The sequence below is a fragment of the Camelina sativa genome, chromosome 12 (assembly GCF_000633955.1).
Source record: "Camelina sativa cultivar DH55 chromosome 12, Cs, whole genome shotgun sequence".
NCBI lineage: Eukaryota > Viridiplantae > Streptophyta > Magnoliopsida > Brassicales > Brassicaceae > Camelina > Camelina sativa.
Window position 1 is genome coordinate 4971007 of NC_025696.1, and position 15346 is coordinate 4986352.

The 15346-nt window shown below is 35.2% G+C and overlaps 3 protein-coding genes and 1 long non-coding RNA gene across 9 annotated transcripts in view; all 4 read right to left on the reverse strand.

The window, feature by feature from the left end:
* The window catches only part of LOC104730221, a 3953-nt gene extending 2792 nt beyond the window's left edge, over positions 1-1161 (reverse strand). The window contains exons 1-2 of one of the 6 annotated variants that reach the window (XM_010449363.1): positions 1017-1161; positions 342-444 (exon numbers count right to left, since the gene is read on the reverse strand). In XM_010449363.1, the coding sequence (XP_010447665.1) occupies positions 342-409 (68 nt within the window). In that variant the 5' untranslated portion in view covers positions 410-444; positions 1017-1161. The other 5 variants (XM_010449361.1, XM_019233422.1, XM_010449362.1 and 2 more) reach the window with 5 other exon arrangements.
* Positions 1431-4247, reverse strand: LOC104730223 (serine carboxypeptidase-like 29). The gene is made up of 10 exons (XM_010449368.2): positions 3813-4247; positions 3417-3524; positions 3231-3326; positions 3051-3143; positions 2879-2964; positions 2525-2788; positions 2311-2444; positions 2124-2219; positions 1925-2030; positions 1431-1828 (listed from the first exon to the last, which is right to left on the reverse strand). Exons 1-10 carry the CDS (start codon positions 4078-4080, stop codon positions 1640-1642), a joined length of 1440 nt encoding a protein of 479 aa, XP_010447670.1. The 5' UTR covers positions 4081-4247; the 3' UTR covers positions 1431-1639.
* On the reverse strand, positions 4883-6388 carry LOC104730224 (40S ribosomal protein S11-3-like). Its single transcript, XM_010449369.1, has 6 exons — positions 6278-6388; positions 6118-6158; positions 5929-6029; positions 5578-5722; positions 5386-5475; positions 4883-5252 (listed from the first exon to the last, which is right to left on the reverse strand). Exons 1-6 carry the CDS (start codon positions 6287-6289, stop codon positions 5162-5164), a joined length of 480 nt encoding a protein of 159 aa, XP_010447671.1. The 5' UTR covers positions 6290-6388; the 3' UTR covers positions 4883-5161.
* Positions 7803-10093, reverse strand: LOC104730225. The gene is made up of 5 exons (XR_758405.2): positions 9874-10093; positions 9693-9777; positions 9529-9557; positions 9085-9138; positions 7803-8010 (listed from the first exon to the last, which is right to left on the reverse strand). It is a non-coding gene; the product is annotated as an uncharacterized LOC104730225 (long non-coding RNA).

A 15346-nucleotide genomic window follows, 5' to 3' on the forward strand; every position in this document is an offset into this window, starting at 1 on the left:
AAAAAAAAAAAAAAAAAAGAAAAATGATACTCAAGAGGCTGAATACTATGCTTCTACTGAATTACAAAGATGATACCTTACGATAAATCTATTTCTCATTTGTTCAATCATGTGACTAGAAATCTCCATATTACACTTAAGAAATAGTGGGAAACAATTCAGATACATATCCATGGAGCCTGTCACTTGTGGGTGTATTACTTCATTAAGTTTCTAAATGTGAAGTTTAGTACTAAACATGCTAACAGTCCATACTGATCATGACGGGGTTTTATATCACACCATATGCGCTGATAAGCAAGATAACGCAACAAATGAAAAAAGATAGGGATGAAGAATACATTTCAGAGATTCTCCTTCTGACATGTATTTCCTTGTTTTGATGAGTAGAATTAGATACCATCACCATGATTGCTGCTGCGTGAGCCTCTTGTCCTGTCCTCTCTACCTACAAGGGTTAGACATGAGTTAAGCAAATCTAAACAAAAACCGAAAGTCTCAAATACCATTTTCATCATGCAGTCTAATACGTAAAAAGCCAATCTCAACATCTGTATAAAGCTGCAGACAATATTACATGAACTATGTATTCCTTTTCATTCAGCTACCAAAAAATTATGAAGAACTAAGAGCAAGAAATGCCCTATAATGTTTATCCAGATTGGTGATGTGTAGAATATGAATTAGTCGAGACAGTAGCACAATGATCAGCAAGACAGAACAGAAAGATGCAACTACGCCTACAATACAATCTGAGGAAAGTGAAATCCAATCAAACCCAAAGCTATACGCTTAAATTGATTATAACCAAAACCTTAGCCCTTGATTCAACTATTCAATAGAATGCTACAGACCGGCGAGAAGAAAATTGCGAACTCACCTGCAGCAATAAGATGGGTGAAGAAGAGGGACGATAGAAGAAGACACCAAGAAGTCCGAATCCTCAATCAAAAAACGTCGTACATAGATCTCATCGTAAGAAGAAAAAAACCCAGGTTAAAAAATTAAAACTTTACCTCAGAAACTGCGGATTCCGACCAATTTTATAAAATGATTCAGAAATAGCACACGTCAAGTTCAATGTCTGCAACCTCCAGAAACAAGGAAAAAAAAAAAACACTGGTTTCTTAAATTTGAAGAGAGACAAAGGAACAAGTAGAAGCACTGGGTACTTTCTCAATTTAAGAACCCCTAATTGGCTACTTCTATAATATATGGGTTCAGGGCTCATGGGTCACGTTAAGCCCAAACGGTTCTTTATAATTTCGTTTCAGATCCCTATATTAGTCTAATTTATAATGTCCTACCCCAGTATTTATTTTGCTACCAGATTCATTCATACCTCATGTATCCTACATTCCTACTGTCCTTCCTACAAATCACCAGTCAATTTCTCATATACGATGTGTTGTTGTGGAATAAGGCTGACAAATGGAAAGGAACTTATTTTTATTGGATTCCAAACATCCGGTTTTACAAACAAACAAACATCCAGAAGAAGAAGAAGAAGAAGAAGAATGGAGAAGCAATTAGCAATTCACTTAAAAACACTGATTTAACCCTCTCCATCTCTTCTTCTAACCTGTGGAAAGTTTCTAACTGAAATTCCAAATTACACATTTCGTCAATTCAGAACTCATTATGAGTCACTAACTAGTTCAGACATGTCCTGCCTGATGCTGTTTTCATGTGTGGACAATGGAGTTCCAGATATGAAGGCCTTGAAGAGCGCAAGAGCCTGCTTCGGTCTGTGCAATGGAACTTCATGGCCTGCACCTCTTACTGTCACAAATTTCAGACCTGCATACTGTTGACTCCAGCCTCCCACCTGTTTCATTTCATGACCACCGTTAAAACAATACTATACTATAAAATAAGTAAGACAAAACATCTCACTTTCTCAGCTGAGTTTGTTTATTTTTACCTGTCCGTCTAAGTACCAAGGACCATAGGCACTCAAAGGACGAAGATTTAGTGCATCGATACTGTACCGGGTTGATGTGACTGGTACAACGGCATCTGCATCCCCACTGTTACCACAAATAACATAAAACTTTTTCAAACACCAAAAACCCAAACGAAAACTTGAAGAAAAGCATGTGAATGTATATAGAGAAAGAGACCTGAAGACCCAGATACGAAGCCCGGCAGCTATAAGCTCATGGTAAATGTTTAGAACCGAAGAAGAAGAATCTTTCCAGTGTCCATTCACGACATTACTGCAAAACCAAAGTTGCCCGACTCAGTTACGAACTTTAAGCTTTAATAGGCTCATCTCCTCCCAAAATCGAGTCCTAAGGTGAACTGTACCTGCAAGTATCCCATTTGGATGGTGCAAGTCCTGGTGGGACATGGAGGGCTTTTTGAACCTCTGGAAGATTGAAGTACACTTTAGTGTGTTTCTCAGTGCAAGGATCATACTGTTCGCTCACACGGCCAGTCATCTAAGCAAAACAAATGATGACATTACTTTAAAACCCGCTATCATCTCAGCCAAAAATTGAGAGAATATAAGATCACTTACTGGTCTTTTCTTTAGTAACATGTTTGACTGGGAAGCATTTGCAACACAGGCCGGGGTGAAGACACTGTACTGGTCTATGTTACCAATTTCTTTGTCCGCAATCTCCGCAATCTTATTACACTCTTTGGAGGGGTGAATAAATGATTGGTAACCACATTGAAGTTTCAGTAAGCTGTATGTTTGGTCGGAGATAAAACCCAACGACCAAATATATTGGAAAAGACCAAGCCTGTCATGGAAATCGTCCATCAGCCCATTTCCTACCTGCAACCACACATTCATCGAAATTATTTTGGAGTTTTATAACCTTTTAGAAAATGTATCAGATGGGGAACGGTAAGAGGTCAGGCTCACCATGTAGCCCTTCAGATTAATACTGGTTTTGTCAGAACCTCGGTTATGTCTTACAATGACTTCACTCAGCTGAGGAATGTAATGCCCTAAAGAAAAGCCAGAAAAGAAAACATGAGCGTTTAAGGTCAAATGAATATACATTAGAAAATGAGATGAGGTTTGATCTTTTTACCTGCATAGCTCTCCCCAACTATATAAAAGTCCCTTCCTTTGTACTCCGGAAACCGCTCAACCCATTTCAGCAGAAATTTCAGTGAGTCTTGGGCTGTAAATTTCATAACACTCCAACTATAAACCACTAAACAAGAAGAGGATCTAAAAGAGAATGAGCTTAAGCAGCTAAAATCATTACCAGTTCTCTTATCACCATTGGTCTGCAAATCAGATGAAGTGTTTGAGTAGGAGTAACCAACTCCAACAGGTGCATCAAGGAACAAAATATTCGCAGCTGCACAACAAAAAGAAAAGTAACACGAAAGTTTTAAACATTCTTGAATCATAGCTCTCTTACCACCATACTCTTAGCACATTTCATTACCTTGGTTCCAAGAATATTGATTAAGGTAAAGAGTCTTCCCATCTGACTTAATGTGAAAGGGTCCTATCTCTTCTGCTTCACCAAATGCAACAGATGAACATCCTGGTCCTATAGAGAGACAAAGAAAAAACACTCCATCTCAGATCCACAGACAAATCAGTACCAGGTTGCTACTAAATCATTCAACATAGTGCCATAACAAATCAACATGAACCCAAAAACGGAAATCACCATATGCTACAACTAATCAAATCCAAACTAAAGTAGCTACAAGACAATCCTCAAAAGTAAAAAATCAAGATCCATATAATATAACAGTAGCTGCAAAGTTATATTATATGAGATGACTTTTCGACTGCAATAAAAAATGGAAATTTTAGGAGTTTTGCAACAAACCTCCATTGAGCCAGAGAACAAGAGGCTTAGACTTAGCATCTTCGACGGCTTCAAATAACCAGTAAAAGAGAGCTCTTCCCAATTTCTCATTAGTAGTAACGAACCCAGAATAGTGAGCAAAGCTAACATTGAAATCCTGACCAGGCAATTTCGAAACCTTGTCCTGTTCTTTCTGAGAAAGGCCAGCTTCACACAAATGGGCAGTCGCTAAAAAAGCGAACGCGATGAGAACGTTGACAAAACAAGAAGACTCTCTGGTGTTAGCCATTGTTGTTGTTATGTCGACCCCAGAAACTGAACTCCACAGTACAATGAAAGATTCTTTAAAGACTTAAATAGATTAGAAATTAGCATGTGGGTGGTGAGTGACGTCAGACGCCAATCAACGAACCCAAAAGATTCGGACTTCTTTTTTCTTTTCTTTTCACTCATCGTGCGTGGTCCTCAACTAACAAACAACCTAATCTCGAAACATACTTTAGGGCGTGTTTGGTTCGATTTCTATTTGATGCTTCAGTCAGTGATTACGAAGACCTTATCTAAAATTCGTTCATTGGAGTGTGTGTTTTGTTTGTCATTTATCAATCGTTTTCTTGGTAATGCAAACGCAGAAAACCGCGGCTCTTTGCGTTTGGAAATGGTTGCGTGTGAGTGTGACGGTGGGAGTGGGCAGAAACTGAAACTGGATGCAAATGTGTAATAGAAGCAAGTGCCAGGTTTCACGTGTTTTCGGCAATTGAGCTGTGTTTCCAAGCAACATCACATTTCTCAACAATAATATTATTTTTTCTTACCCAAAAACTAGTACTTTATAAATTACTCTTACGTTTTGGAAAAGAGGAAAAGTAATATATAAAAAGGTGCCATGTTAATGAGAAATACGGGGGCATGTTTATCTGTAGTATAAATGAAGTGTGTGTAATTTGTTGCCATCATTTAAGCACCTCACTAATTGTGATGATGACTTGATAAAGCATGAGAAGGTTCCAACAACATGCTCGGAGCTTATGTAAAAGTATCGCGTATAATGAGGGTGCACGTTAATTGCATTCCCCATAGACCATGAGCTGTAGTTATGCAATCTCTGTGTTGTTTTCTTTTGAATAACACTATTATAACTAAAACTAGGGAACATTGGAGTATACATGACTTATATCCCTAACACAAAGATTCCATCACGAAAGACTTATCCTAAGATAGAAAAAGACGAGGCTTTGAGAGACACTCTTGCAGCTAAAACAGATGTAATATCTGATAGGACATGGGAAACACGAATCCAATAAACCAAGTCAAAACTCTGCTAAGGGAAATACTAAACTTTTTGAATAGATGGCACCTTTTAAGCCTCATTACATTCCAGTGAATGCTTTCTTCCCAATAGCAGAGCTTCCAGCTGGAATGACCTTCAGGACATTGAACCTCACCGTCTTTGACAGTGGCCTGAATCACAAGTTTAGAAGGTTGTGAAATAAGCAAAGGACAGCATTAAAGTTCAAGCATTATTATACAATAGCATGAATTCCTTCCATATGGATATGATCGAAACCAAGTATTAGATACTACTGTCCCTAACCTGCATTGCCCAATGATAACATGATCTCCTTCTTTGACACGGAAGCACGGCGAAACATGAGCAGGAATGTTTGAGTGTCGTTTCTCATACCTGGGGACAATCCACAATGGTAAGACTAAACAATTAGCTGGAGGGCTTTAATTTTAAAAAATCTGAGAGAATATGAACACAGCAACAAATCGATCCTTATACCTTTGATACTTCTTCACGAAGTGAAGGTAGTTCCTACGAACAATAATAGTCCTCTGCATCTTCGCACTGTGACAAGTGCCTGCCAAAATGCGTCCCCTGATTGAAACCGTACCAGTAAAGGGACATTTCTTGTCAATGTACGCTCCTGCAAATAAAAATCAAGAGACATAAATACTAGCAAAGAGGCATTACTCAGAACAAGTCTCAAGAACAAAACTAAAGACACTAAACAAAAGCGCTCTGAGGTTCTGACATAAATAAGTTATCAAAGAATCCATCATTTTTTTGAACATGATCATAAAAAACGAAGCTTTCAGACATTAAAAGCTGAGAAATGATGAAAAATCCTACCTTCAATAGCCTCTCTGGGAGTCTTGAAACCAAGACCAATGTTCTTCCAGAAACGATTACCTCCTTTGCCTGGCCTCTTTCCTTTACCAGATTTCTTCGAACTGATTACAATAATGATCATTAGCATAACAGACCACACAACACCCATATATACATATACACTCAGCAACTGAATGGTGTGACATTTACCTTAAGAAAACTTTTGGTTGCTTTAGAAACGCCTTCTCCGTCTGCAACACACCAATCCCACATTATATCCCCAACTCAAAAGTTACTCAGAAACCAGAAACTAACTTAGCAATCCTCAAATTGTAATTCATAATAATAAAGACAATATAGATTGAGAGACCTGCTCCGCCATTGTTGTTGGTTGTTGAAGTGCAGAGAAACCCTAACCGACCGTAAATCTCCTGACGGAAACCAAAAACCCTAATTACTCAGACATGGCTTCGCTAACTTATATATATCTGGGCTTGTAAACCAACCCAATCCTTGTTTTGGGCTTAAATCAGAACTTCAAATAAACCGATCCGAAACCGAAACAGTATCAGAAAATTAAAAATTGTATAAAGTAAACCGTTTTGGTTTCAGACCGAACTGGATGGTATTAGAACAAAGGGATGGCCGGTGGAGAGGTGAATAGAGAGTAACCTAACCCACTCAATTTACGTGGCCAACGAAGAGATCAATTGTGGCCATCCATGGTTTCAAGCTCATCCACGTTGAGAAATTCTTAGCTGACCATTAAAATCCTTCAGTTTATCTGTCTGTCCGTGACAAGAAAAAAGACATTGCCCTTGTCTTGACTTCAAAGTAAACTAGCTTTGAATTCTATCAACGAATATTATCAATTAGTGTTTTTTTTTCTAAATATATATTAAAAAAAAAAAAAAGGAATAGAATCACTGTGATCACAATCATTGGTAACGTAACATAGTGCTAGAGAAACCACTGCACATATTATTTATTCGATTCGGTTTTAAGATCGAAGGCTTTGTTCCGTTTTGGCTCCATATGTTAAATTTTGGCCGTAACTTCCTCATCTCTCCCTGTATCTGTGATTGTGAATGTGTGAATCATTTACTTAGCACTGAAATGCTTTGATTTAGTTTGATTGTTTTTTAAAAGATGATTTTGCATTTAGTGTGTTAATTTGATTGTTTTATTATTAAACTCAAATTATTGATGGGCACGTATAACAAATTCAAAAAGATTGGTACCTTATGTGATGACAGGACATTTTTTTTTAGAGCTAAGCTAGTAGGTCCAACATGATGGGAGCTTCTTCACTTTACCATAATTCAACCACTTATGCGCAAACACAAGGACATTACTACTCTCAAAGTTAGATAACGTGAAAAGGATATATTGATTTCCCAAAACCATTAATAATTGAATTGCAGAGAGGAAACAAAAAACAAAAGTATTTCATTATCAACCGAGATGGAAAAAAGTATTCAACAGTGTAATCCTACGTTTCTTGACACTATTTACATGAAAACGAGATTACAACAGGGGGAACTAAATACTCAATTTTTTTAGCAAGAATGCTTCATTGTATCACATGTAATACTGAGTTGTTATAGGAAATATATGGTCTGAATGAAATCGAATTCCTTAGAATTTGCGTCAATTGCCTTGTTGCGTAGTTCATACATGCAAACCTTATAATTAAATAGCAACGTTAATGTTATTCGTATATCTAATTAATTAGTGTGACATAATTTTTATATGTGTTTCTTTTGTCTCTTGAATGAACGAACCTGGTTGATGAGCTGCGTTTATGTGTTCCCACCGTTAATAATCTCATGTATCTGGATAACATCATATATATTTTGGCACATCTATACTATTAATTGGGGAGTACACTTAGGTATAAAAATAAATAAATAAAACAAGTATTCCATTACATGCCCTTACGATTTACAAAAACGAAGAAAAAGGAAAGAAAACAGAGGGACAAATTGGTAAATATATTAATCAAAAGACGCGGACCTTATACGGATTTTATTAACTACGTATAACACTATTCGGATCTTGATTAAGCTTTAGACGTTTCCAAACAGATTACGTCATAGATACCTATAAAACAAATCATAAATAATTAGGAAATAAGTATAACAAAACCCATAAATAGTTAAGCAATCCCGAATACCCGAAACTAACTCATAATTAATTTAAATACCCGAAACTTATTCAATTCAAAAACTATCCAAATCGGATTGTATCATTTCCATAATCTCCAATTCACCATTAAATACTTATAACAAAGATGGCAATGAAAATTTCCACAAACTTCTCAAAATCATTTTAGAGCATCCAAATCGGACTGTATCATTCACATAATCTTCAATTCACCATTAAATACTTACAAAAAATATGGCAAAGAAAATTCCCATAATCTTCTCAGATTCATTTTACAGCAAACCCGATCTTACTATGTAAGTAAAACAATAACTGAAAATCTATATAAATCTATATTATTTTAAAACCTATGACTTAATCATTGTAAAAACTATCCAAGTATGACTTTATCATAACGATGATCTCTGATTCAAAGATAGCAATAAATCTTCTCATAATCATTTTATATCAAACACAATCTTACTATCAAAGGAAAACAATAAATGAAAATATATTTTACGATTCCTACCTTTTAAAATTGTATCAACTAAAATATTCTTACCCTCTAAATTTTAGAAACTAACACGGATTTAAGAGTTAGAATTTATGTAAAAGAAATATACTACCGTATCTCATCTTCATTATTGAATAAGCATATTCTAGAATCATACCATTTCACCAAACTACCTCCATTAGTTCTATAAATACAGATCTCTACTCAAGAACAACACTTCCAAACAAAGACAAAAAAACTCGATTCCAAAGTAAGTTTATTTCTCTTTATTCTCAAGCATTGTTTATCAATATATAATATATTAAACTAATTATGTCACTATTGTCAATATATGAACAGGGTGAAGAAGAAAAAGATTTAACTGGTCCAACTATTAAAAAGTGCTCCTCAATCATCTAATACAAGGAGGCCTACACCATCTCACAATCCGAAATTCACAAGGAGTTCTACTAATATCAATCATTATATTCCACATAGTGCAGTTTTTCACATTTCTTCTCAAGAAATTAGAAGCTTACTTGGATCATGCGGAGAACCATATAAGACTGATCCAATAACTCTGATCTCTTCTCCTGCAAGTAATGAGTTTTTAAAGGTGAGACCTTTTTTTCATTTGTTTGCACTATAACGACTAACTGTACAACCATATCTATAAGGGCTAATTTTATCACAGTACCAATAGATTCATACTCTTTCTCTAGACTAGGTAAAGCACCAAATATTTGATTGCAGCCATAGTCTTGCTTAACTTATTTGTTTTAAAATCTACTAATCAAAAAAGAAAAAAAAACAATGTTGTGAAGAAAAATAAATCAGATTTTAATAATTAGTGTTGGGTGTTTGGCAACAAGAACATCATTCAGTTTACTATCAAAAAGAACAATACGTTAATCTATTGGATTGATTATAATAGATGCCTTTGTTTGACCCAAAAAAAAGAGAAGCCTTCGAGCGGAGATTACCATTTCTTGCATGCGGAGATTATGAGAATCTGGAAATTAACAAAGACCACGGGTTAGATGAACACAGACTTAACGGTGAAAAACGGTTTCATTTCCTCTCTATACTTGAGGCAAGTTTGAAACAAACTATTGGAAATTCAGCTGGAAAAACAAAATTTCCTCACCTCAAGAAATCAGCAGGACAGACTTCATCAAACAAAGCGATCAAATCATTTAAACTTTGTTGCACCTTCTTCAAATCGGATCTGGCTAAAAAAATATACAAAGTGATAAAATTAGAATTATATATCTCTTATATCTTAATCACAACGGAGACAAAGCATCGATTGAAAAATTTGATCTCACCAAAGTTATAGAAGGTACCGACGACGACAACGCAAGACCAAGTGTCTCCAGAAGTCGAACTATCCCTCACGTTCTCAGATGCAAACACGCTCCAATGGCGGTAATCGTACTCGGAAAGATTCCATGGTAAGCGTGAAACCCGGTTTCTTCGCGGGTCACAGGAGAATAAAAAGAAGACGAAGGGAGAGAATCAGGAAGAGACATGCATGTCGTGAATCAAATCGATGAGATTCAGAAGAAATAAGAAGAAAAGAGACGACGGAAGAGACAAATGTCTCTGATTTTTTTAATTAAACAAAANAAAAGGAGAGAATCAGGAAGAGGCATGCATGTCGTGAATCAAATCGATGAGATTCAGAAGAAGGAAGAAGAAAAGAGACGACGGAAGAGATAAATGTCTCTGATTTTTTAATTAAACAAAAAAACAATGTCTCTGTTTTAGTTTTTGTTTTTTTTAATAACATTATTATGTTTTATTTTTGTCCCTTTTACTACTCAACATTGTCACTTTTCCTTTTTTTTTTTATTCATTGGATTTCTTCATAATAATCTCCACCCCGTAATTTATAATTTGGAAATTTATAATAAATTGTGTGATAATAATTGAGTAATTTGCCAAACAGTATTCTGAAAAGGATCAATGTTTTATTTTTAAACTTATCTATTAATCTTTTAGAACCATATAAATGAATCTTTTTAAAAAATCTTTTTAATTGTTTTTATGGATCAGCTTATAAATTGATAAATTAACATTATAGACTTAAAATAAATTAATGCTTACAATCTCAACATTGTCATATAAATGAATTTATTCAACATTTTTGAACCATATAAATGAATCTTTTTAAAAAATCAATAAATTGTTTTTATGGATCAGCTTATAAATTGATAAATTAACATTATAGACTTAAAATAAATTAATGCTTACAATCTCAACATTGTCATATAAATGAATTTATTCAACATTTTTGAACCATATAAATGAATCTTTTAAAAAAATCAATAAATTGTTTTTATGGATCAGCTTATAAATTGATAAATTAACATTATAGACTTCAAATAAATTAATGCTTACAATCTTATATGTAACATGTTTTTTTGTTCAAATTATCTAGCCTAACAATGTTCAAAGTAACAATTAAAGGCATTAAATTAAAGTGTGTTCCAATATAGATGAACCATACATAAAATAACAAGAATAAAAAAATTCAATTAATTTTATAATATTTTTATTATATCATATAACATATAAATATACTATAATTTATCTTTGTGTTTTTGCAAAACGCGAAACTTCGGTAATTTTGCTTCCGTCCCATCATGTTTTCAATCGGAAATAAAAGTTTGTCTTATATCGAAAATGTCCTATATCAAGAATCTCCCATATTGGGAATGTGTTTTTTTTTAACTATATATAATTCTCAAAACCTAACTAATTTGATTAAGTGTCAACTTGGAAAAGGGTAAATATCTACTTTATGATGATATCCAAACGGAAATACGAACTTTCCGTCTGAATCTCTTACCTAATCCTTTAAATATTTTATATAAATTAGGAAAAAATATATGGAATAACCTAAATTATCAAACTGCGCAAACACACCTGCGTCCCACATTACTCATATGGGTTTCACGAAACGGGTTTTGAATGGGTCAAAAAAATTTTAAATCTGTTGCGGGATTCACCTATCGAGGTGTGTTTGCGCAACTTGATATATTAGGTCATCTTATTCGAGAAGTTTAATTTTTTGATGATTTTTATCTGATTTAATAGTATACGGGTTTAATAAAAATCTAAATGTTCCTAATTTGGTTTAAGTTTGATTCGGATATATACCTGGATAAAAAATTTAATAGTGAAATCATAATTATTTAAAATATTCACAAATTTACTAAAACCAAACCAATTTAAATTTGAATTATATTGACAAATATGACCCCGCACGTATNTGCAAAACGCGAAACTTCGGTACTTTTGCTTCCGTCCCATCATGTTTTCAATCGAAAATAAAAGTTTGTCTTATATCGAAAATGTCCTATATCAAGAATCTCCCATATTGGGAATGTGTTTTTTTTTAACTATATATAATTCTCAAAACCTAACTAATTTGATTAAGTGTCAACTTGGAAAAGGGTAAATATCTACTTTATGATGATATCCAAACGGAAATACGAACTTTCCGTCTGAATCTCTTACCTAATCCTTTAAATATTTTATATAAATTAGGAAAAAATATATGGAATAACCTAAATTATCAAACTGCGCAAACACACCTGCGTCCCACATTACTCATATGGGTTTCACGAAACGGGTTTTGAATGGGTCAAAAAAATTTTAAATCTGTTGCAGGATACACCTATCGAGGTGTGTTTGCGCAACTTGATATATTAGGTCATCTTATTCGAGAAGTTTAATTTTTGATGATTTTTATCTGATTTAATAGTATACGGGTTTAATAAAAATCTAACTGTTCCTAATTTGGTTTAAGTTTGATTCAGATATATACCTGGATTAAAAATTTAATAGTGAAATCATAATTATTTAAAATATTCACAAATTTACTAAAACCAAACCAATTTAAATTTGAATTATATTGACAAATATGACTCCGCACGTATGTGCGGATCCGAACCTAGTTATACTTATATGTACCGACGTACCGTTTCCTTTTTGTTTCCATTTGAAGCCAATGTATTACAAAATATCAACAAAATGACATGAAATGGTTTGACTGGACGGCTGGACCTAATATTAGTAAGAGAAATTGCAAGATTACCATACCATTCAACTCACTAAAAACTCTACAATATATAGTCTTCGACAAGATAGATCACCATGTATATTTTATCGAACAAATTATGAAACTACGCCGTTCTGGACGAATAATACCAAAAAATTGATTATATATAAAGANCTCTTACCTAATCCTTTAAATATTTTATATAAATTAGGAAAAAATATATGGAATAACCTAAATTATCAAACTGCGCAAACACACCTGCGTCCCACATTACTCATATGGGTTTCACGAAACGGGTTTTGAATGGGTCAAAAAAATTTTAAATCTGTTGCGGGATTCACCTATCGAGGTGTGTTTGCGCAACTTGATATATTAGGTCATCTTATTCGAGAAGTTTAATTTTTTGATGATTTTTATCTGATTTAATAGTATACGGGTTTAATAAAAATCTAAATGTTCCTAATTTGGTTTAAGTTTGATTCGGATATATACCTGGATAAAAAATTTAATAGTGAAATCATAATTATTTAAAATATTCACAAATTTACTAAAACCAAACCAATTTAAATTTGAATTATATTGACAAATATGACCCCGCACGTATGTGCGGGTCCGAACCTAGTATTATATATAGCACAAACATTGAAACATATAGATAAAAAGTGTGATATGAGTTTGTGGAATCCATGTTATCCTATTGTCTATCAATTGTGTGGGGTTACGAGAGGACTCTGTTTGATTCCGAATCCAGAGCTAATAAGTTGTCAAAAATGAATCTCAGCGAGATTCTCTTTAAGTCATGTCAACTTAATATATGTTTGTTTCAGGTGGTAGCACATCTTGTTTCCGATTGCTCAGAACTATATGCAACAAAATGTTTTGTTTTATAAACATCTCTAACATAATTTTCATAGAAGAAAAAAAACACGAAGAAATTAAAACATTGCTTTAAGAAAACTCATCAAAAACCTTCATAATACCATCGAGAGAACGCACCGTACCATCAGAGAAGATCAAAAGATCATCAGCGAAGCTGAGATGAGTTAGTCCAATATTCTTACAGCGAGGATGGTACCCGAACTGACGTGAAACAGCAGCTTCCTCCAGCTTCTTTGATAGCACATCCATAACGATAACAAACAGATAAGGCGAAATAGAACAACCTTGCCTTAAGCCTCGTTTGCTGGTCTCTCGGATGCTATCCAGCAAGAGATAGAAGCTCGGTTCTCATTTGCGGTGGGTACTCTACCAGTTCGCTATTTAGGACTTCCCCTGGTCATTAAACGTTTAACCTCAACAGATTATCTCCCCTTGATCGAGCACATGAAAAAGAAAATTTGCTCATGGCAAGCACGTTTCTTATCATATGCGGGGCGGCTCAATCTTATCACCTCGGTACTATGGAGTGTATGTAATTTTTGGATGGCTGCTTTTCGTCTCCCACGGGAATGCATAAGATCGATGGAACAACTCTGTTCGGCGTATCTGTGGTCTGGTGCGGATCTTAATACTAATAAGGCCAAAGTAGCTTGGGTGGATATTTGTAGACGGAAGGGTGAGGGAGGCTTGGGGTTGCGTTCTCTAAAAGAGGCTAATGATGTTAGCTGTTTGAAGCTTATTTGGCGCATTCTATCTTGTGAGGACTCGTTGTGGGTTAAGTGGGTGCGACAATCTCTCCTGAAGGGTTCCTCTCTCTGGGCAGTGGAGGCCACACAGTTGGGATCTTGGATGTGGAGGAAGATCTTAAAATATCGGGATGTAGCAAAGACTCATACAAAAAATACAGTCAGAGATGGTGAGAGAACATCATTTTGGTTTGATGATTGGTTGGGTATGGGCCGTCTTGTGGAGATTGGGGGGGTTCGAGGACCTATAGATATGGGGATTAGTCGCACAGCAACAGTTGCAGACGCTTGGAACCGCCGTCGAAGAAGTCACCGTACGGTACACTTTAATGCAATGGAGGATGCATTAGCAAAGCAGTTCGCATCAAGGCAGTTGGCAGCGGATTTGGTCCTATGGAAGGGGAGAAATGATGTATTCCGGTCCAGGTTTTCCACTAAAGACACCTGGAATAACATTCGAACACATTCGACCATAGCTACTTGGTGTAATGGGGTCTGGTTCCGTCATTCGACTCCCAAATACTCTTTTTGTGTTTGGTTGGCTGTTCAGAACAAGCTCTCAATAGGGGAACGGTTACTGCAGTGGAATAGGGGAGCTGATGCCACTTGCGCCTTCTGTCACAGTGCGGTTGAGACGAGGAACCACCTCTTTTTTTCCTGTGCTTTCACTGCTGCAATATGGGAAGATCTGGCAAAGTCTATCTTCACATCTCGATACTCTACAGATTGACAGCTTGTTATTGACTCTGTTTCGGCTCGTTGGCCAGACAGTACAGCAGAGTTTCTTGTGCGATATATACTGCAGGTTGTTATTTACACCATCTGGCAGGAGCAGAATAATCGTCGTCACGGCGCCAATCCCATCCCCCAGGCTCAGCTTATACATCAGATCGACCGCCATGTCCGCAATCAGCTCCTAGCCATACAGCTCGGTGGTGATACAAGATATGCGGATGGTCTGCCACTTTGGCTTGCATCACGATTTAGTTCCTGATTTTTTCACCATATTTTAACTTAATGTAACACAAACGTTGCACTTGATGTAAAAACGTTATTTTCTTTTTGAAATCTAATTTAACATTTGTTTTCAAAAAAAAAAAAAAAAAA